Source organism: Ursus arctos, unplaced genomic scaffold (genome assembly GCF_023065955.2).
Source record: "Ursus arctos isolate Adak ecotype North America unplaced genomic scaffold, UrsArc2.0 scaffold_18, whole genome shotgun sequence".
NCBI lineage: Eukaryota > Metazoa > Chordata > Mammalia > Carnivora > Ursidae > Ursus > Ursus arctos.
In genome coordinates, this window is record NW_026622852.1 from 40,127,310 (window position 1) to 40,150,141 (window position 22,832).

At 35.6% G+C, this 22,832-nt stretch overlaps 1 protein-coding gene across 12 annotated transcripts in view; it reads right to left on the minus strand.

Annotated features, from left to right (window-relative positions):
- Positions 1-22,832, minus strand: part of PTBP3 (polypyrimidine tract binding protein 3) — a 112,714-nt gene that overhangs the window by 12,990 nt on the left and 76,892 nt on the right. For all 12 annotated transcript variants that reach the window (XM_048223090.2, XM_048223089.2, XM_048223088.2 and 9 more), the window contains one exon: positions 1,787-1,864. In XM_048223090.2, the coding sequence (XP_048079047.1) occupies positions 1,787-1,864 (78 nt within the window). The remainder of the gene's footprint in view (positions 1-1,786; positions 1,865-22,832) is intronic.

The window sequence follows — 22,832 nt, forward strand, 5'->3', positions numbered from 1 at the left end:
ATAAGGATATCAAAGGCCAGTTTCCTGCCCTACAGAGTTAGTCTAGGAGTCAAGTTCCTCATTCTTTGACATCATCATACGCAGTACTCTATTATTTGCAAGACAGTGTTTGGAAGAGCAACGGAATTCACTGATCTCAGAGCCATGAGGTTTCTGGAGGGTATAACAACTCTAAGTATTCTGTTTCTTGAAAGAGAGATATTCTAGCACATGCCTGTAAGGTAGATGCAATTTTTCATTTGGTTTCTACCATAAAATCAGATATATTAAAAAAAAAGCCCTTCAGCAGAAGTCATATTTATGACTAGGAAGTATTACATGTTCTACAAGTGGACTGTGGCACTGGCAGCACAACTCTGAAAATTTTCCTAAAGATTACTGAATTGTATACCTAAAACAGGCGTGCAGAATACAGAACAGTCTATATTAGAAAAGCATTTTGTAACCTTACAAAGTGCTGTATAAATGTTATAACCACCAACAACTGATTTATAGAGTTCAATATTCTTCTATAGTAAGAATTTTCAGAGGTTTCTATTCCCTTAGATATTCCAGAATTATTTCAAGTTCCATAATATGGAATACTGACACACACACTATGCTTAAAATAGCACACTCTTTCAGAAGGTCCCACTATTTGTGTCAACCTTACTACTCTTCCCCTTTTAGTCAAACTTCATCTTCTCCATCAAAGAAAGAATAGTTAAAATTCCCAAAATTGGAGGGATAGAAATATAAAGATTAGTGACAGAAAGCAGCTATGTTGCAATTTAAAATAGAGTTATACTCATTAATCAGGTGGAAACTGGAAATGTAATATGTACACCAGGATTAACACTATATCACTCTTCTAAATCACCAACCTCAGTGTTTTCTTTAGGCACTAGAGAGAAAACCATTAAGTAATTTTTTTCTTTTCCTTAAGTTATGATCAAATTCACTGTGTTTACTATTTAGAAGAGTGAGAAAGTCATTATGAAAATATTAACCAACTGCTATCTATTTATTAGCTAAAAAATATGTATCCCCTAAAATAAGCAGCATGTATACTCTCTACAGCAATCCTCTGAACCCGTCAGTGACATAAGAAAGGACTTACAAATACGTTGCATAGTAAATATTTATTAATTCAAGTATTTACTGGGGTGCCTAGGTGGCTCAGTCTATTGGGTGTCTGCCTTCAGCTCAGGTCGTGGTCTCGGGGTCCTGGGATTGAGCCCCGTATTGTGCTCCCTGCTCAGTACAGAGTCTGCTTCTCCCTCTCCCTCTGCCCCTCCCCCCGCTCATGCTCTTTCTCTATCTCTCCCTCTCTCAAATAAATGAATAAAATCTCTAAAAAAAATAATTCAAGTATTTACTGACTGCATAGTATGTACTGAATGCCATCAAAGGCATTAAGAACACAAATGTAAGTAAGACATAGGTCTGTCCAACATGCAATTGATAAGCTTATCAGCAAAGACAGAAGCAGTTCATACATTTTATACAGGAATCTAAAAGGCAAATATGAGGTTACTTAATACAGTCAACCTATAGTAATCTGTGCCAACAGTATAAAAAATGCAGAACATATACTGGAACTTGCAGGTTGAGAATGGAACCACAGAGCATTATGTGTAAGGACAAGGAAGCTGTTTATCATACAATGAGCCACTTCTATCGCTGATATACATAATGCTTTTATTGTAAATAAAATTCAAATATGGGGCTATTTTTCATCTTGATAAGTTCCTAGAACACACAGATCATTACAAAACTGTTCCAAATTCAACTTTAAAAAAATCACCTGTAGCTTGATGAAATCCAATGGCTGGGGCAAATCCAGCAGCCCCTGCGTAGGGTGAAGAAATTATACCTGGTGCACCTAATGGGGAAGAGAAGCTAAAGTAAATAATTCTACCTCTATAAATATGGTTATCAAAGCAATATAAAGAAGCTTTATGATGGTATATTATTGATAAAGATATGGAGTAAAGATTTGTTCAACAGGTGATCCTTAATGTATAAGTAAAGAGCCTCTGCCCTTTCTAGAGGCTAACCTCTCTCAACTGAGTGCAAGGTTCAAGAGTCTAGCTTAGCTGTTATTTAGTTTTGTGTTATTAGTTATTTCATTTTCATTTATTTAGTTTTGTTACTGAGGTTGAGATTTATGCCCTTAATGAGAGCACGGTTTCTCTGTGAAAACTGTCAAATACTTATTAAAATGTACTGTACCTAGAGGCTACTGTGCTGATGAAAAAAATATGAAAGAAAAATCCTTGTTTTTGAAAGACTTACAGACTAAAAGTATGAATTATAAGAGACTCCTATACTGAGGATTTAGTGGTTTAAACACAAATGTACGGTACGTGGTCTAAGAAGGGATCACAGAGGATCCACTGTGATCACTGGAGGTTTTTCAGGAGTTAAAACTTGAGCTAGACATTATGTAATTGAAAAGCATGGTGCTTAGTGTATCCCAGATGCTAAACAAATGCTGGTATTGTTCCCTTTCCTTTCAGAAGCCTGGTGACTGACTATGCACCAGCAACAAAAACAGGAGTTAGTTCCAACAGAAGGAATCAATACTGGTAGGAAACAATTTGGTTTTGGACATGTCAAGGTTGACATGATGGTTAAGACACAAGTAGAAATAAGGCAAACTCAGAAAAACTAGTGTTAAGACACAAATTTGTAAATCACCTATGTAGAAATAAAGGTGAAAAACATATGAATGAGAGTTCCAGTAAACATGCGAGAAGATGGGGTGCCTGGTGGCTCAGTGCAGGGTCCAGGCTCCACGCTGGACGTGGAGCCCGCTTAAGATTCTCTCTCGCCCTTTTCCTCTGTTCCTCCTCCCTGCTCCCCACTCCCGCTTATGCACGCACTCTCTCCAAAAAGCAAATACATACATACAACAGAAGACAAAAAATAGAGTTAAAAGTAGAACCTGGGAGTATTAGTACACTTAAATGGTAGAGGAAGAACATTCTAAGAAAAAGAGGACAGCCTTAGAAAAAACAAAACAGTGAATTATAACTCTTCAGGATCTAGAGGGATAGCATTTAAGGGGGTAGGGACTCAAGAGATGTCAAAGACAATGAGAAATGTAAAAAGTAAAGAAATTTTAAAGCAATAGTGAGAAGTCAGATTTTAAGAGTCAGGGGGAGGGTTGTTTTTCTTTTTTTAATGAGAGTGTGATGAGCATTTTATGGGAAGAAATATGTAGGCTATACCTCTAGAGGAGTGAAAAGCTCCAAAAGTTTTTTCTCTTCATTAAAAAGCGTTAACAATTTGTTAAATATGTAGTTGTGATTTATTAAAATAAATCAAGAAAATCTATAGTCATTAAGAGACTGCAGGGATAGAGCTAGCAAGGAGAACTGACAACGAATGAAGATACAAAAAATGAGATAAATGACAGAATAAGCGATGAAGTAAGAAGGGAAACAACATTTACTGAAAGCACACTGAGTCAGGCTTTTTTCTGGTGCTGAGGAAGTACTGAACAAAGCAGACAAGAATCAGTCCTTGATAAACTTACATTCAAGTACATTCAAGATCACTGATAAAACGAATCATTTTTAAAACAGAAATAACTATATTTAAGGCATAAAGGAAGACTCCACAAAGAAACTTCAATATGGATACAAGTAATTACGAAAATTTGCACCAGAAAGTTAAACATAAGAGATATAGCAGGTTGTATTACTATTGACAAGTATTTACTTGTTCCTTCCATAATATACTCTGGCTAGTACTGTGACTTGCAGTACAACACTTTCTTTCTTTCTTTTTTTTTTTTTTTAGAGAAAGAGAGAGGAAGAGAGAATCCTAAGTAGGCTCCACCCACAGCGTAGAACCGGAGGAGGAGCTTGATCTCAGGACGCTGAGATCATGACCTAAGTTGAAATCAAGAACTGAATGCCCAACCGACTCAGCCACCCAGGAACCCCCAGTGCCACCCATTTTTATGCAATCCTCATTGCACTTAATGATAAGAGTACACAAACACATAAGACATATACCACGTCTCTATACAGAAGCTTCAAGAGGCACTATGGGTTTATACCAGCTCTATTTTTTACTCTCTGCCACAAGAATGTCACTTTTCAAATGGGGTGACACTTTCAGCCTGAGCCCTGGATACACATAAAATACATGTGAAAGGCTGTTGCAACAACAGATTCACAGCTGCATAAATGTCAGTAGTGTGAAAGAAAGAAATGTTAATTGCTGTAAACCACTGAGATGGGTGGGGAGCAAGGAGGTAATATTTTTTTAAAGATTTTATTTATTCATTTGACACAGAGAGAGAGAGAGAGAGAGAGAGAGAGAGAGAGAAAGAGAGGCAGAAGCAGACTCCCCGCCAAGCAGGGAGCCCAATGCGGGACTTGATCCCAGGACCCTGAGATCATGACCTGAGCCGAAAGCAGATGCTTAAGCAATTTAGCCACCCAGGTGCCCCAAGGAGGTATTTTTAAAACACAAAAAACCGAATACAGATGGCTATGGAGGGATTGTGAAGTTGTGAGGCAGAAGACTAGCAGTAGGTTTTAGAGAAATAAGGAAAAATTTTGAGGTAAGTATCACAGAACGCTAAACGGCAATGAATAAAACAAGTGGCAAACAACCAACAGGGATAAATTTTAAGTAATTTCTTCCAAGAAAAATATGATTATAATAAGAATATTTGTTAAAATTTGACAAAAGAATCATTGATAGTTTCCATTAATAGTCACTCCTCAAGCAGAAACAGAAGCATTTTAGCAGAGTAACCTATAGAGACAATGAAAATATCATACAAACCTTTATGAATAAGGCTCAAGATCTGAATGACCAAGAATAGATATTTTACATTTGGAAAATGTACCACAACAAAAATTAAGGCAATAAAAATTGTTAACATTTTTACCAATGAAATCAGTTTATCAGTAGTATTTATAATAGCAAAACCCTGAAAAAAAAAGCTTACTGTCCAAATTGGAGAATAAAATAACTCATGAGTCACTATCCAACCTACAGAGCCATTTAAAATATTATGAAGAGTGTGTACTAACAACAACAACAACAAAAAAAAAGCACAACCATATGTTTTCTAAAAATGTGAATACAGTAGCAGAATAAACAATATAAACCAATCTTAATGCAGAAAATGCCCGATGAAAGGGTGAAAAGATCTTCAAAAAAAAAAAAAACCTAACAGCTGATAAAGATGATAAAGAATAACCAGTCAAAAACCTAACCCTGAGCTTTGGTTTTGTCAGCCTGTGGGGTAGTAGGCAAGATGTAAATTCCAGGATTGGCCCAAGGAAGTCAATAGGTGACACTTACAGCATTAATCTAAAAGTGTACGCCTAAATAATCTACCCATCTCACCCTGAGAGAAGACTGCAAGAAAAGGTGCCTTTGTGTCCAGCAGAGAAGGAACAAAAACGTTTCTGCAAAGTTCTAACAAAAAGCAAGCTCTGCCAATGTGCAGCTCAAATTCATATTTCTTAGGAGTCCAAAATAAAATTAATAAAGTTGTGGATTTAGACTGAAATGGTCCCAAACACAGAGCCTTTAAAAAATGTTTTGGACAAACAAATTCTCTCTGGAGGAGTATACCATGATCCCAAGCCTCAAAGAACTCATGTAATTAATTCTCTAAGTAAAATGAATACCTCATTAAAACGAAAGCAAGCAGGAAAGGAAAGGAAAGGAAAGGAAAGGAAAGGAAAGGAAAGGAAAAAGAAAAGAAAAATCTAATAGAGACACACATCACAAATGCTACGGTATCAGACACAGGAATTATCAGATCAAGATTTTAAATAATACACTTGAAGAAATAAAAGATATGCCACAAAATATCTGTAGGGCAGGAGACACTTAAAAAAAAAAGAACAAAATAAAAATTCTAGAAATAAAAAACACAATTACTAAACTCTAAATTACTGGACAAATTTAACAACAGATCAGATTAACAACAGATTAGAGACCATTTGTGAAATCAAAGTTAGGCCCTAAGGAACTATTCAGAATGCAGTTTAGAGAGATAAAGAAACAGGAAGTATGAAAAAAATTTTGAGACAGAATAGAGTAAAAGGGTATAACAGACCAAATCAAAGTTCTACAAAGTAAGAAAAGTAACAGTGAGAAGGAGAAATATATGAAAAGACAATTTCTAGAACCAATAAAAGGCAATGATCCATCATATCAAGAAGCTCAAGGAAGCTCCAATCAGAGTAAGTAAATCTTTAAACAGACACATCACTGAAACTACAGGACATCAAAGATAAAGAAAATATTTGAAGAATAGCCAGAGAGAAAAAAGCAATAGTTAGCTTGATACAGCTGATTTTTTAAGAGCAAAAATGGAAACCAGACATCATCAAATGACTTAATACACTGAATGAAGAACAATAAATACACCTAGATATATATTTCATATCTAGAAATATCTAGAATTCTATGGTAGGGAAAATATCTTTTAAAGCTGACAGCAGGGGTGCCTGGCTGGCTGACTCAGGAGAGCATGTGATTTTTGATCTCAGGATTGTGAGTTTGAACCCCACACTGGGTGTAGAGATTACTAAAAAAATAAGTAAACTTAAAAAAATAAAGTAAGATAAAATAAAACGGACAACAAAATAAAGACATTTCTGAACAAATGAAAACCTCAAATATGCTACCATGGACTTCCCTAAGTGAATACTAGAGGGATTCCTTCAGATAAAAGGTTAAGTGAACCCATATGGCATATATGAATTGTAAGAAGGAATAAAAAGTCTACAGTCATGTATGGTTTGATCTAAGTGAATATTTGTTACATAAAACGATACTAACAAATTGCCAGATTAAAAAAAATTTTTTAAACATAACAATAATATCATGGGTTAGGAGAAGGTAAAAGGGGTAAAAGAAGTTAAAGTGCCCTGAAGTTCTTATATTATGTAAGGAAAGGGGACAGTATCAGTTAACTTTAGATTTTAATAAAGTAAGTATGAAAGTTAAAAATCCTAGATGAAAATACAAAATAGTATTAAACTACAAAAACAGCAGGAAAAACAGCATGACAAACATAAAACAAATACTTTAAAAGATTTATTTATTTTAATGAGAGAGAGAGAGAGAGAGAGAGAGAGAGAAGCAAACTCTCCACTGAGTGTGGAGCTCAATCCCATGACCCCGAGATCATGACCTGAGCCGAAACCAAAGGTTGGATGCTTAACTGACTGAGCTACTCGGGGGCCCCTAACTTAACAAATATTCATGAATGCCTATTTTGTGTCAGGCATAAAGATAAGTAAACTAAATAGAAGACAACCTAACCTGCTGAAGCTTAATTCTAGTGATGAAAACAAAATAAACAATAAATACAGTAAATAAGTTAACTGCAGGAAAGAAGGTGACAAATACTACAGAAAATAGAACAGGAAAAATCAGGAGTACTGAAGGAGGGCTGGTCAGGGTAGGTCAAAGAAGGCAGCATGAAGAAAATATAGGGTATCTGAAAGAAAAGTACTTCCAGGCAGAGGGAAATACGCACTGGATAATCCGGAGGTAGGAACATACCTAACATGTTTTATAAACTGGAGGGACTGTCAGTTTGGAGAGCAGAAGGGGCATCAAAGAAGATATTAAAAAAGTAAAGTTGGAGTGGATGGTATAGGGCCTTGTAACTGAATGTAAGGATGTGAGCATCTATTCTGAAATAGGAAATTATAGAGGGCTTTCAGTCAGCATTAGACTGAAATTGATAGGACTTATTTTTCTAATTTACACCCAAGTAACTGTACGTACATAAAAGTTGTTTTGTGAAGTTTTGACATATGTATTTTTAAATTTTTATTTAAATTCACTTTAGCTAGCATATACTGTATTATTAGTTTCGGAGGTAGAATTTAGTGATTCATCAGTTGCATGTAACAGCCAGTGGTCATTACATCAAGTGCCCTCCTTAATGCCCAACGCCCAGTTACCCCATCTCCCCAAATCCCTCCCCTCCAGCAACCCTCAGTTTGTTTCCTATACTTACAGTCTCTTATGGCTTGCCTCCGTCTCTGTTTTTATCTCATTTTTTCCCCTCCCCTATGTTCATCTGTTTTGTTTTGTTTCTTTTAATTATTAAAGATTTTATTTATTTGAGAGAGAGAGAGAGCACACAAGGCAGGGGCAGGGGGAGAGGGAGAAGCAGACTCCCCGCTGAGCAGGGAGCCCGAAGCGGGGCTCAATCCCAGGACCCTGAGATCATGACCTGAGCTGAAGGCAGATGCTTAATCAACTGGGCCGCCCAGGTGCCCCTTTCTGTTTTGTTTCTTAAATTCCACATATGAGTGAAATCCTATGGTATTTGTCTTTCTCTGACTTATTTAGCTTAGCATAATACTCTCTAGTTCCATCCACATCGTTACAAATGCAAAGATTTCATTCTTTTTGATGGCTGAGTAATATTTCATTGTGTAAAAAGACCACCTCTTCTTTACCCATTCATCTGTTGATGGACATCTGGGTTCTTTCAATAGTTTGGCTATTATAGACATTGCTGCTATAAAAACTGGGGTGCATGTGCCCCTTTGAATCACTGTTTGTATCCTTTGGATAAATACCTAGTAGTGCAATTGCTGGATGGTAGGATGGTAGTTCTATTTTTAACTTTCTAAGAAACCTCTATACTGTTTTCCAGAGTGGCTGCACGAGTTTGCATGCCCACCAACAGTGTAAGAGGGTTCCCCTTTCTCTGCATCCTTGCCCAACATCTATTTCCTGATTTGTTAATTTTAGCCATTCTGACTGGTGTGAGGTGGTATCTCATTGTGGTTTTTGATTTGTATTTCACTGATGCTAAGTGATGTGTAGCATTTTTTCATGTGTCTGTTAGCCATTTGTATATCTTCTTTGAAGAAACGTCTGTTCATGACTTCTGCCCATTTCTTGACTGGATTATTTGTTCTCTGGGTGTTGAGTTTGGTAAGTTCTTTATAGATTTTGGATACTAGCCCTTTATCTGATATGTCATTTGCAAATATCTTCTCCCAATCTGTCAGATGTCTTTTGGTTTGCTGAGTGAGTTTCCTTTGCTGTGCAAAAACTTTTTAACTTGGTGAAGTCTTAATAGTTTATTTTTGCTTTTGTTTCCCTTGCCTTTAGGGTCGTGTCTAGCAAGAAGTTGGTGCAGCTGAGGTCAAAGAGGTTGCTGCCTGTGTTTTCCTCAAGGATTTTGATGGATTCCTATCTCACATTTAGGTTTTTCATCCATTTTGAGTCTATTTTTTGTGTATGGTGTAAGAAAATGGTCCAGTTTCATTCTTCTGCATGTGGCTGTCCAATTTTCCCAATGCCACTTGTTGAAGAGGCTGTCTTTTTTTCCATTGGATATTCTTTCCTGCTTTGTCGAAGATTAGTTGACCATAGAGTTCAGGGTCCATTTCTGGGGTCTCTATTCTGTTCCACTGATCTACGTGTCTGTTTTTGTGCCAGTACCATACTGTCTTGATGATTACAGCTTTGTAATAGAGCTTGAAATCCAGGATTGTGAATCCTCCAGGTTTGGTTTGCTTTGTCAACATTTCTTTGACTATTTGGGGTCTTTTCTGGTTCCATACAAATTTTAGGGTTGTTTGTTCCAGCTCTGTGAAAAAAGTTGATGGTATTTTGATAGGGATTGCACTGAATGTGTAGATTGCTTTGGGCAGCATAGACATTTTAACATATTTGTTCTTCCAATCTGTGAGCATGGAATGTTTTTCCGTTTCTTTGTGTCTTCCTCAATTTCTTTCATGACTGTTCTAAGTTTTCTGAGTACAGATTCTTTGCTCTTTAGTTAGGTTTATTCCTAGGTATCTTATGGTTTTTCATGCAATTGTAAATGGGATCAATTCCTTGATTTCTCCTTCTTTTGCTTCATTGTTAGTGTATAGAAATGCAACTGACTTCTGTGCGTTGACTTTTTTATCCTGTGACTTTGCTGAATTCCTGTTATCAGTTTTAGGCTTTTTTTCCCCTTTTTTTTTTGGTGTGGAGTCTTTTGGATTTTCTAGAGTATTATGTCATCTGTGAAGAGTGAAAGCTTGATTTCTTCTTTGCCATTTGGATGCCTTTTCTTTTTGCTATCTGATTGCTGAGGTCAGGACTTCCAGTACTAAGGTGAACAACAGTGGTGAGAATGGACATCCCTGTCCTGTTCCTAACCTTAGTGGAAAAGCTCTCTGTTTTTCCCCACGGAAGATGATATTTGCTGTGGGTCTTTCATATATGGCTTTTATGCTATTGAGGTATGTTCCCTCTATCCCCCTACATGGCAGAGAGAGTTTTTATCAAGAAAGAATGCTATATTTTGTCAGATGCTTTTTCTGCATCTATTGAGAGGATCATATGGCTCTTGTCCTTTCCTTTATTAATGTGGTGTATAACACTGATTAGTCTGTGGATGCTGAGCCACCCTTGCGGCCCAGAAATAAATCCCACTTGGTTCTGGTGAGTAATCCTTTTAATGTACTGTTGGATCCTATTTCTAGTATAATTGGTAAAAATTTTTGCATCCATGGTCATCAGGGATATTGGTCTGTAATTCTCCTTTTTAGTGGGTCTTTAAGTTCTGACATATATTTATATTTAAAACATGTGAAACTATCATCAAAACTAGGTAACAAATACTTCATCATTTCAAAAATTTCCTTGAGTCCCTTTGAAATCCATCTCTCTCCAAACCCTGTCCCCAGGCAACCACTGATCTGCTTTCTGTCACTATAGATTAGTTTGCATTTTTCAGAATTACACATAAACAGAATCACACAATAGATGTTCTTCTAAAAATCTGGTTTCTTTCATTCAGAAAAATGTTTTGCTGGCTTCTTTCATTCAAAATAATCCTGTTTTCTTTATTGATTTATTCCTCTGTGTTTAAACAGTATTTCATCACGTGGATAAACTATACTTTATTCATTCACCTGTAATAGAATATTTCTAGATTTCAGTCATTACAAATAAAATTGCTATGAACATTTCTGCACAAATATCTGTGTGGACATGAACTGTGAAACCTCTTGGGCAAATAAATGATCAGGTAGAATGACTGGGTCACAACGTAAGCACACAGTTAAGTTTTAAAGAAACTGCCCTGGGCGCCTGGGTGGCTCAGTCGTTAAGTGTCTGCCTTCAGCTCAGGGCGTGATCCCAGGGTCCTGGGATGGAGGCCCACATCGGGGTCCCTGCTCTGCTGGGAGCCTGCTTCTTCCTCTCCCACTCCCCCTGCTTGTGTTCCTTCTCTCACTGGCTGTCTATCAAATAAATAAATAAATAAAATCTTAAAAAAAAAAAAAAATACTGCCCAACTCTTTTCCAAAATGTCATACCTAAATTTTATATTGCCACCAACACAGAACACCAGTGAAAGATGGTCCGCATCCTGGGTACAGTAAACTTTATAAAATTTAGCTTTCTAATGGGCATGCAGTGATCTTAATTTCCATTTCCCTGATGACTAGAGATGCTGAGCATCTTTTCATGTGCTTGTTGTCCTTCATACACCATCTTTTGTAAAGTATCTCTTCAAATCTCCTGTGTATTTTTTCTTAGTTTACTATTATTGAGCTATAAGTGGTCTTCACATAACTTGATTTAACTAATTTGTCTGATATATATGTTACAAAGGTTTTTCTTCAAGTCTGTAGCCTGCCTTTGATTTTCTTGATCTTTCAAGCACTGAAACTTGAAAGTTTCTGTTTTAATTCCAGTTAGTTAACATAGAGTGTAATATTAGTTTCATGTATACAATATAGTGATTCAAAACTTCCATTCGTCACCCACTGCTCATCACAAGTGCTCTTCTTAATCCCCATCACCTATCAAAACCCATCCTCCCATCCACCTCCCCTCTGGTAACTACCAGCTTGTTCTCTATAATTAAGAGTCAGGACACCTGGCTGGCTCGGTTGGAAGAGGATGAAACTAGTGTTCTTTGGGTAGCGAGTTCAAGCCCCACATTGGGTAAATAGATTACTAAAAAAAAATAAAATAAACTTAAAAGAAAAAAGGAGTCTATTTCTTGATGTCTTTATTTTTTTTCCTTTTGCTCATTTGTTTTGTTTCTTAAATTCCACGAGTGAAATCATGTGGTATTTGCCTTTCTCTGACTTATTTCACTTAGCACTATACTCCCTAGGCTCCATCCATGTCATTGCAAATGGCAAGATTTTGTTTGTTTTTATGGCTGAATATTCCATTGTGTAGGTACGTACACACACACACACACCCCAGATCTTCTTTATTCGTTCATCAGTCGATGCACACTTGGGCTGCTTCCCTATCTTGGCTATTGTAAATAATGCTGCTGTAAACATAGGGATACATGTATCCCTCTGAATTAGAGTTCTTGTATTCCTTGGGTAAATGCCCAGTAATGTGATTACTGGATTATAGGGTAGTCCCATTTTTAAATTTTTGAGGCACGTCCATACTGTTTTCCATAGTGGCTGCACCAGTTTGCATTCCCACCATCATTGTAAGAGGGTTCCCCTTTCTCTGTATACTCATCAACACCTGTTCTTTCTTGTGTTACTGATTTTAGCCATTCTGACAGGTGTGAGTGATATCTCATTGTAGTTTTGATTTCTATTTCCCTGATGATGAGTGATGTTGAGCATCTTTTCATGTGTCTGTTGGCCATCTGTATGTCTTCTTTGGAGAAATGTCTGTTCATGTCTTCTGCCCATTTCTTGACTGGATTTTTTGTTCTTTGGGTACTGAGTTTGATAAATTCTTTATATATTTTGGATACTATTCCTTTAACTGGTAAGACATTTGCAAATGTCTTCTCCCATTCCTTAGGTTGCCTTGTAGTTTTGTCGGTTGTTTCCTTTGCTGTGCAGAAGTTTTTTATTTTGATGTAGTTCAATACTTTATTTTTGTTCTTGTCTCCCTTGCCTCAGGAGATATATCTAGAAAGAAGTTGCTACAGCCAATATCAAAGAAGTTACTGTCCGTGTTGTCTTCTAGTTTCAGGCCTTACATTTAGGTCTTTAATTCATTTTGAATTTATTTTTGTGTATGGTGAAGAATGAGGTCCAGTTTTCCCAACACCATAAGCTGAAGAGACTGTCTTTTTCCCACTGGATATTCATGCCTACTCTGTCAAAGATTAATTGACAATAATTGTGGGTTGATTTCTGGGTTTTCTATTCTGTTCCATTGATCTACGTGTCTATTTTTTGTGCCACGACATAGGGTTTTGATTATTACAGCTTGGTAATAAAACTTGAAGTCTGGAATTGTGATGTCTCCAGCTCTGCTTTTTTTTTTCCTTTCAAGATTGCTTTGGGTATTCGGGGTCTTTTGTGGTTTCGTACAAATTTTAGGACTGTTTGTTCTCATTCTGTGGATACTGCTGTTGGTATTTTGATAGGGAATGCATTATATGTGTAGACTGCTTTGGGTTGTACAGACATTTTAAAGTATTTGTTCTTCCAGCTCATGAGCATGCACTGTCTTTCCATTTCTTTGTGTTGTCTTCAATTTCTTTCATCAGTGTTCTATAGTTTTCAGAGTACAGGTCTTTCACCTCTTCAGTTAGGTTTATTCCTAGTTATTATTTTTAGTGCAATTATAAATGGGATTGTTTTCTTAATTTCTCTTTCTGCTGCTTCATTATTGGTGTATAGAAAGGCAACAGATTTCTGTATATTGATTTTGTATCCTGCAACTTTACTGAATTCATTTATCAGTTCTAGCATTTTGTTAATGGAGACTTTAGGGTTTTCTATATATGGTATTAAGCCATCTGCAAATAGCAGAAGTTTTACTTCTTCCCTACTAATCTGCAGGTCTTTTACTTCTTTTTGTTGTCTGATTTCTGTGGCCAGGACTTCCAGTTCTATGTTGAATAAAAGTGTTGACAGTAGACATCCTCGTCTTGTTTCTGACCTTTGGGGAAAAAGTTCTCAGTGTTTTCCCAGTAAGGATGATGTTGGCTGTGGGTTTTTCATACATGACCTTTATTATGCTGAGGTATGCTCCCTTAAACCTAGTTTGTTGACCGTTTTCATCATGAATGTATGAAATGTGCTTTGTCAAATGTGTTTCCTGCATCTACTGAAATGATAATATGGTTTTTATCCTTTCTCTTACTGATGTGATGTATCATGTTGATTGATTTGTGAATATTGAAGGACCCTTTCAACCCATGAATAAATCCCACTTGAGGGGCACCTGGGTGGCTCAGCTGTTAAGTGTCTGCCTCCGGCTCAGGTCATGATCCCAGGATTCTGGGATCGAGCCCTGCGTTGGGCTCCCTGCTCGGTGGGAAGCCTGCTTCTCCCTCACACTCCCCTTGCTTGTGTTCCCTCTCTCACTTGTCTCTGTCTGTCAAATAAATAAAATCTTTAAAAAAAATAAAAAATAAAAAATAAAAAAAGTAAATCCCACTTGATCGTGGTGAATGATTAATGTATTGTTGAAATTAGTTTGTCAGTATTTTACTGAGGATTTTTTAAAAAAAGATTTTATTTATTTATCTGAGAGAGAGAGCACAAACAGGGGAGAGGGGCAGAGGGAGAAGGAGAAGTAGGCTCCCCACTGAGCAGGGAGCCTGACACAGGGCTGGATCCCAGGATCCTCGGATCATGACCTGAGCTGAAGGCAGACGCTTAACTGACTGAGCCACCCAGGAGCTCCTACTGAGGATTTTTTTTTAAAAAAAGGCATTTATTTATTTATTTATTTACTTATTTATTTGAGAAAGAGTGAGCCTGTGCACAAGTGGGAGGGGCAGAGAGGATCCCAAACACACGCCTTGCTGAGTGAGGAGCCCGATGTGGGGCTTGATCTCACAACCCTGAGATCATGACCTGAGCTAAGTCAAGAGCTGGACACTTAACCAGCTGAGCCACCCAGGTGCCCCTACTATTTTATTGAGGATTTGTGCATCCATGTTCATCAGGAATACTGGCCTGTAGATCTCTCTTTTAGTGGTGTCATCATCCAGTTTTGGTATCAGGATGATGCTGGCCTCACAGAACGAATACAGAAGTTTTCCTTCCTCTTCTATTTTTTTGGAACAGTTTGAGAAAAACAGGTATTAACTCTTCTTATAAATGTTTGGTAGAAATTACCCGTGAAGCCACCTGGTCTTGGACTTTTATTTGTTGCGAGTTTTTTTTTATTACTGATTCAATTCCTTGGCTGGTTATCAGTCTGTTCAAATTTTCTATTCCTCCCTGTTTCAGTTTTGAAAGTTTATGTTTCTAGGAATTTATCCATTTCTTCCAGGTTGTCCAATTTGTTGGCATATAGTTTTTCATAACATTCTCTTGTAATTGTTTTTATTTCTTTGGTGTTGGTTATTTCTTCTCTCTCATTTGTGACCCTATTTGAGTCCTTTCTCTTTTTTTCTTGACAAGTCTGGCTAGAGGTTTATCAATTTTATTGATTTTTTTCCAAAGAACCAGCTCCTGGTTTCATTGATCCGTTCTACTGCTTTGCTTTTAGTTTCTATATCCTTTATTTCTGCCCTCATCTTTATTATTTCCTTCCTTCTGTTGGTTTTAGGTTTTGTTTGTTGTTCTTTTCTAGCTCCTTTAGGTGTAAGGTTAGGCTGTTTATATGAAAACTTTCTTGTTTCCTCAGTTAGGCCTGTATTACTTCCCTCTTAGAACCACTCTGGCCAAATCCCAGAGGTTTTGGACTGCTATGTTTTCATTATCATTTGTTTCCATGTACTTTTAAAATTTCTTCTTTTATTTCCTGGCTGACCCATTCATTATTTACTAGCATGTTATTTAGCCTCCATGTATTTATGATCTTTCCAATTTTTTCTTGTGGTTGACTTCTTGTTTCATAGCATTATAGTCAGAAAAGATGCAAGGTATGATTTAAGTCTTCTTGAATTTGTTGGTTTGTTTTGTGGGCTAATATGTAGTCTATCCTGGAGAATGTTCCATGTGTACTCGAAAAGAATGTGTATTCTGTTTCAGGATGGAATATTCTGAATATATCTATTAAATTCATCTGTTTCAGTGTGTCCTACAAACCCACTGTTTCCTTGTTCTCTGCTTAGATGATCTGTCTATTGGTGTAAGTGGGGTGTTAAAGTCCCCTACTATAATTGTATTACTATCAATTAGTTCCTTTATTTTATTATTATTTTATGTAATTTGGTCCCTTTATGTTGGGTGCATAAATATTTATAATTTTTATATCTTCCTGTTGAAAGATATAAAAAGATATATAAAGTTTTAAATTATATAGCATCCTTTGTCTCTTGTTACAGTCTTTGTTTTAAAGTCTATTTTGTATGTAAGTATTGCTACTCTGGTTTTCTTCTGACATCCATTTGCATTATAGATGTTTCTCCATTCCCTTACTTTCAATCTGCAGGTGTCCTGAAGTATAAAATGAGTCTACATACTAGGCAGTATGTAGATGGGTCTTGTTTTTAAATCCATTCTGTCACCCTATGTGTTGTGATTGGAGCGTTTACTCCATTTACATTCAAAGTAATTATTGAGAGATGTGTTAATTGCCATTTTATTACTTGTTTTGTGGCTGTTTATGAAGATCTTCTCTGATCCTTTGTCTTTCTTTCATGTTCTGATTTTCTTTAGTGATATATTTGGATTTCTTTCTCTTTATTCTTTACATGTGTATTAGTGGTTTTTGATATACTGTTACCACTAGGTTTGCATACAACCTCTCCTGCATAGCATATATTAACAGTTGTTCAAGTTTGAACCCAATCTTACCTCCTCTCCTTCCCATGTTTTAGATATATGTTATTATATTACATCTTTGTGTGTGTGTGTGTGTGATTTCTTGACTGATTTTTTACAGAAATATTCATTTTAGTAAAAATGAATTTTGTGTTTCCTACCTTTATACTGTCACTTTTGGTCTTTCCTTTCCACTCAAAGAGTCTCCTTTAATATTTCTTGCAGGACTGGTTTAGTGGTCACGGACTCCTTTAGTTTTTGTTTGTCTGGGAAACTCTATCTCTCCTTCTATTCTGAATGATAGCTTTGCTAGGTAGAGTATTCTTTACTGCAGGTTTTTCCTATTCAGTACTCTGAGTATGTCACAAGCACTGAAACTTTTAATGTTTGATAATACACAAATTATTTCCTTTTTTGGTTTGTGTTTTTTTGTGTTCTAAGAAACCTTTGTCTATCCCAAGTTGCAAAGATTTCTTTCTATTTTTTCTTGTAGAAGTTGTACAGGTTTAAATCTTACATTACAGGTCTAAAGATCCACTTCAAGTCAATTTGTCAGTACGGTACAAGATAGGGAAAAAAATGTTTATTTTTTCCAATATGAATATCTACCTGTCCAAAAACTTATTGAAAGATTTCCTTTCCCTTTGGAATTTTACATTGTTGAAAAATCAACAAATTAGATATGTATGGGTCTATTTCTACACTCTGTATTCTGCTTCATTAATGTAAATCAATATTATTTTTTTACACTACTAAACTAGCTTAATTTCTGCAGTTTTACATGAAGTCTTACATTTAAAAAAATTCTTCTAAATTACTTTGACTATTCTAGATAGCTTCCATTTCTATATAAATTTTAGAAGTCCACTGCAACTTCCTAAAGCAGGGAAAAAGAAAATAAGAGCTTAGAAAAAGAAATAAGGAATACGATTTTTATCAAGGTTGCTAAATATAAAAATTAAGAAATGGCAAAACTGCATTTCTATATTAGCAACAGTGAGATAACAATAATTACCGAACCTTACACTGCATTTATTCCAGGCACCATTCTAAACTCTTTATGTACATTAGCACATTTAATATTTATCACAAGCCTACCAGTTGAGTACTATTATTATGCTCATTTCACATATGAAGAAACAAAAGTGGAGAGCAGTTAAGCAATTTGCCCAAAGTCACACAGATTATAAATAGTAGGTCTAGAATTAGAATCTAAAAAGTATGGTTCTGAGGAATAAATCTAACAAAGCATGGAAACATTTATGGAGAAAAGTCACCAAATGCTCTGGAAAGACATTTAATGAACACTCAAAAAAATGGAGGGATGTGCAATGTTCAAAGACTGGAGGACTCTACTGTAAAACGATGTCAATTATCTTCAAAGTGATTTATAAAGTCAGTGTAATCCAATGGAAACCCCAATAGCTTTTTTTTTGAGGACTCGACAAGCTCATCCTAAAATTCATAGGTAAGATGATCAAGAATTACCAAGATACTCTTGAAGAATAAGGTGAAGAGATTTACTCTATCAGATATTGAGCCCTGTGGTGATGACAAAAGGAAAGACTAATAAACAGACCCATGAACAAGGCCCAGGAAACTATTTAAGCAAATATTCAGCCGAAGTTAATTGGTATGTGTTGACGACTCTGAAACCACTTTTTGTGTATTACAGGATTGAGCAAATAAGTAAACATGGTGAGACTAATAGAAACTAGACATCTCATTCTTGAAGCAGGGAGATGAGTATGAAAAGGGTGCTGGGCTGGAATTGGACGTATTAGTTAAAATTTGTGGGTTTTTAACCACATGAAGACATACAGTTATGAAGCACACACAGAGAAATATAGTTATGCAGTATGCCTCAAAGCAATGATGCCCCTATTAACAATGAGCACATCTAATGCCTGGATATTGATTTCAAAATATCATTTCCCACTAAAAGGAACCGGGACTCACTGAAGTAGCCGATTGCAGCACTAAGACAGGGAAGGTAAAGAAGACCTGAAGTACTGTCAGCCAGAAAGTCAGGAAGTGTTCAAATGATGATAGGGATATGTCAAAGAGCAACAAAAGCCAGTGTGAAAGGGCTCCTACTGGCCAAACCTGGGACAGGTTGAACATACAATGAAAAATAATAGTACAAAACCCACAGAACAAAATAAGAATCTCTAAGACCATACCGACAAGAAAAAAAAAAAAAGTACTAAATAAGCCATATAGACCTAATGCACAGTATACTTTGAGACAAATATTATTTGATACATTTACTTATTATAATATTACAAGTCATATTATACTATAATTATGTAATGTAATATACATCACTACATCACCAATCATTACAATATATAAATGTATCAAAGTAACTTGTTATACACCTTAAATTCACACAATGTTATGTATCAAATTTATTCAAAAGGAAGGGAAGGAGGGTAGGGTGTTAAGAAAAAAGTCCTTTATATACACAACTAATGAATCATCGAGCCTTACATCGAAAACCGGGGATGTACTGTATGGTGACTAACATAATATAATAAAAAATCATTATAAAAAAAAAAAAAGAAAAAAAAGAAAAAAGTCCTTTATAAAAAAAATCCCAGCCAATAAGTGCCAAAGGAAGGACGGAATTAACAATCTCCAATAAGGTAGCCATCACAGTAACAATAAATTTTGGCAATGGATGATAAAATTAAAGAGTGAAAAGTGATGAAGAACAGTCTATTTATATAGTCTCAATGTATCACCCTACAAATTAATTACAGAGAACAACAGTAATTTTACTGGGAAGAAAATTTGCAGAAACCACCTCAATAAGTGATCAAAGTTAGTATCACCAGGAACTGGATAAACTGACATCATGTGTCTCCTGATTTAATCAACTGACAAAAAGGCAACACTGTTGCAGCCAAAAATCCAGACACTCACATTGAGAGACATTCTATGAAATACCCAACCTGAAATCTTCACAAATGCAAAGATCATGAAGGATAAAGAATGAGGAAATGTTCCAAATTAAAGGACTCTAAGGATACAGGCCAAATAAATTAGCCTGATACTGGTTTGGATCTTTACCAGAAAAAATTCTCCTATAAAGAACATTACTTTTGAAATAGGTGAATTTTTTAAAAGGTTTATGGATTAGATAATGGTATTATATGAATGCTAATTTCCTAATTTTGATCAACTGATATGTGTTTAGGTAAGAACATCCTTATTCTTAGAAAATACACACCGAGTTTTTGTAAAGAGGCATCATGCCTGCAACTTAACCTCCAATATTAGGGGAAAAAGAAAAACAACTACCCACCCCCTCAATATAATCATAGAGATGATGAAGTAAATGTGGGATGACGTGAATTGGGGAATCTGGATAATTCTGGATAAGGGAATTTTTTGTACTATTTTTGCAACTTAAATTATTTCAAAAGAGAATTACTAAAATACTATAAACTTTAGAATATAAGTATGTATCTTTATGATATCAGGGTAACAAAGGATTTCTTTTTCTTTTCTTTTTCTTTCTTTCTTTTTTTTTTTTGAGATACATTTCTTTATTATCAGCATTTTACTGATGTAGAAACTGGGATACACAGAGGTTCCACAACTTGCTCAAAGTCACACAGCTAGTTAAATGATGAAGCTACAGTTCATTAATTTTAGTCTACTGAACAATGAAAATAATGATAAAGAAAAAGTAATCGGTTTTAGTCACGGATTCATTCATTCAGTCTTGAACTGAATTCATTAATCCAGTTCCAGTTTTCAAGGCTACTAAAACAGACCTAGATCCTTTTGGGGGGAAAAAACCACATTTTTTTCAGGTCACCTGCGAAAATGGGTTCCTTGTTAATTTGTAACTGCTTCCCAACCCCTATCAAGCAGTGGTACTAGACTCTGGCTTCTAAACTAAAGAATACACTTTCCTTGGCTTTGTAGCTCAATGGCCTATGCTAAAGCTAATGATTTTGTTTAATGTATAGACCTTTCTCTGAATTCAGCAGTGATTTGGCATATTAAATAATAGGTAGATATCTATCCCTTCTTATAAACTTTCTTGGTCCTAACGTACAAACTTCAACTTTAAAAAAAAATTAATATGTAATGTATTATTGGTTTCAGAAGTAGAGGTCAGTGATTCATCACAGCCTTATATAACACTCAGGGTTATATTACACATTACATCATGTGCCCCCCTTAATGTCCATCAGCCAGATACCCCATCCCCCCACCACCCCACTCCCCTCCAGCAATCCTCAGTTTGTTTCCTATGATTAAGAGCTTCTCATGGTTGGTAACAAAGGATTTCTTAAACAAGACATAAAAAACACAAATATAAAGGAAATGGCAAATAAATTTGACTAAATAAAAACACCATGACAAGAATAAACCAGTAAGCCAAAAATGGAAGAAACTATTTGCAACACATATAACCAACAAAGGACTAGTAGGTAGGACATATATAAAAAAATTTTCCACAAAAAGAAAATAAGAAAAAAACAAGAAACCAAACAAAAAAATGGCAACAAAGTTAAAGAGAAAATTCTTAAGGGAGAATAGCCGAAAGTATGTTCACCCTCATGGGTGATCAGGAAAATCTCACAGTAGCATTGTCCATAATAGCCTTAAGCTAAAACAACCCAAATATCTATCAACAGAGGAATGGATAAATAAACTGTGATATATCCATAAAATGAATATCTATACACTTGACAGTACTGAGAATGAATAAGCAATAGCCACATATATACATACATAAATATGGATGAATCACAAGTCACAAAAGAAGATGAGGAGCATGATGCCATTTACATAAAATTCTAAATAAAGGAGGAAAAATGTTTAAATTAGCACTTAAGGCTGCATAATGCGTGGTAAGAAAAACACACACGAGGAAAAAGCAGAAAAGCAAAAGAATGATTACCACCAAATTTGAGACTGATCATCTTGGGGCAGGAAGGAGGGAACATAATCAATGAGAGGGCTACAAAGAGTGCATCTTCAGGATGTATAAATATATTATTTCTTAACCTGGGTGATAACTACATGGGTGTTAAGAAATATATTTGCATATTTTAGAAGCTTTTCTAATGGTATAATGTATATCACTAAAAACGGGCACAGTGCTTACGGATGAACCCTAGGAACTGCAAAGAACATTAAAAAAAAAAAGAACAGATACTGAAGTTGGAAAAAGTCAGGAGAGTGGTACTGCAGAAGCCAAGAGAAAAAAAGAAGGGAATAGTGAAGCGTGTCAAATATCAGTGAGAAGCAGAGTAAATATTCACATAATACTCAAAAAAAAATTATTATTCTCTGTTGATGAATCAGTTATCTTGAGGTGTAGACACTACTTTGCAATGAGATTTATTAAAACAATGAAAAAAGATGTTAATATTCTGATATTTTATATTCAGAAACCAAAATTCTTGATCGTATTTTTTAAATGTCCTCCTCCCACAACGTATGACATTATTTACATCAACAGTATATATTCAAATATTGGAATAATTACAGTTCTGCATTTGATAGCCAAGTTTTGGTAGCTTGAATGACAGCCTCAATTTCTATCATGTATTACTGAAATTGTGATTACAAAGACCTTTGGGCTCTGCCAAATCGGACATGCTAAGTAGAGGCTGGTAACAAATATTATAACACAAAAATCTGGTTAGACCAAAACAGAAACTTTAGCCATTTAGGAACATGAGCTGAACAATTCACTTGGCTTTTCCAGTTATAAATAACAAAAAGCTTTTACTTTAAAATAAAGTTACCAACTATTTTCCAGAAAATGCTGGACATTTGGCTAAGGATTCACTTTTCTCACCTGTACAATAAAGATGGACTAAGTACCACTTAAGGCCTCAATGAGCAATATTTCATGGTGTCATTTGGGAAAGAGAAACCAATCACAAAGGGTAATAAAATTTAATACTTTATCTAGATAATAAACCACACTTTTGAGGGTTGTAAAACCAAAAAATATCATACATTAACCTAATGATAAATCCAACTGGGCCATCCACTGCTTCTTCCTTTTTTGTTTTAAAAGTATAAATCTACTGATAACTAATTTTCAATAAAAGAAGAGAACTTTTCAGATCAATATGTGCAGAGACGATTCAGAAGGCTGTGTTTTTATTAATGAAAAAATGCAACTTCACA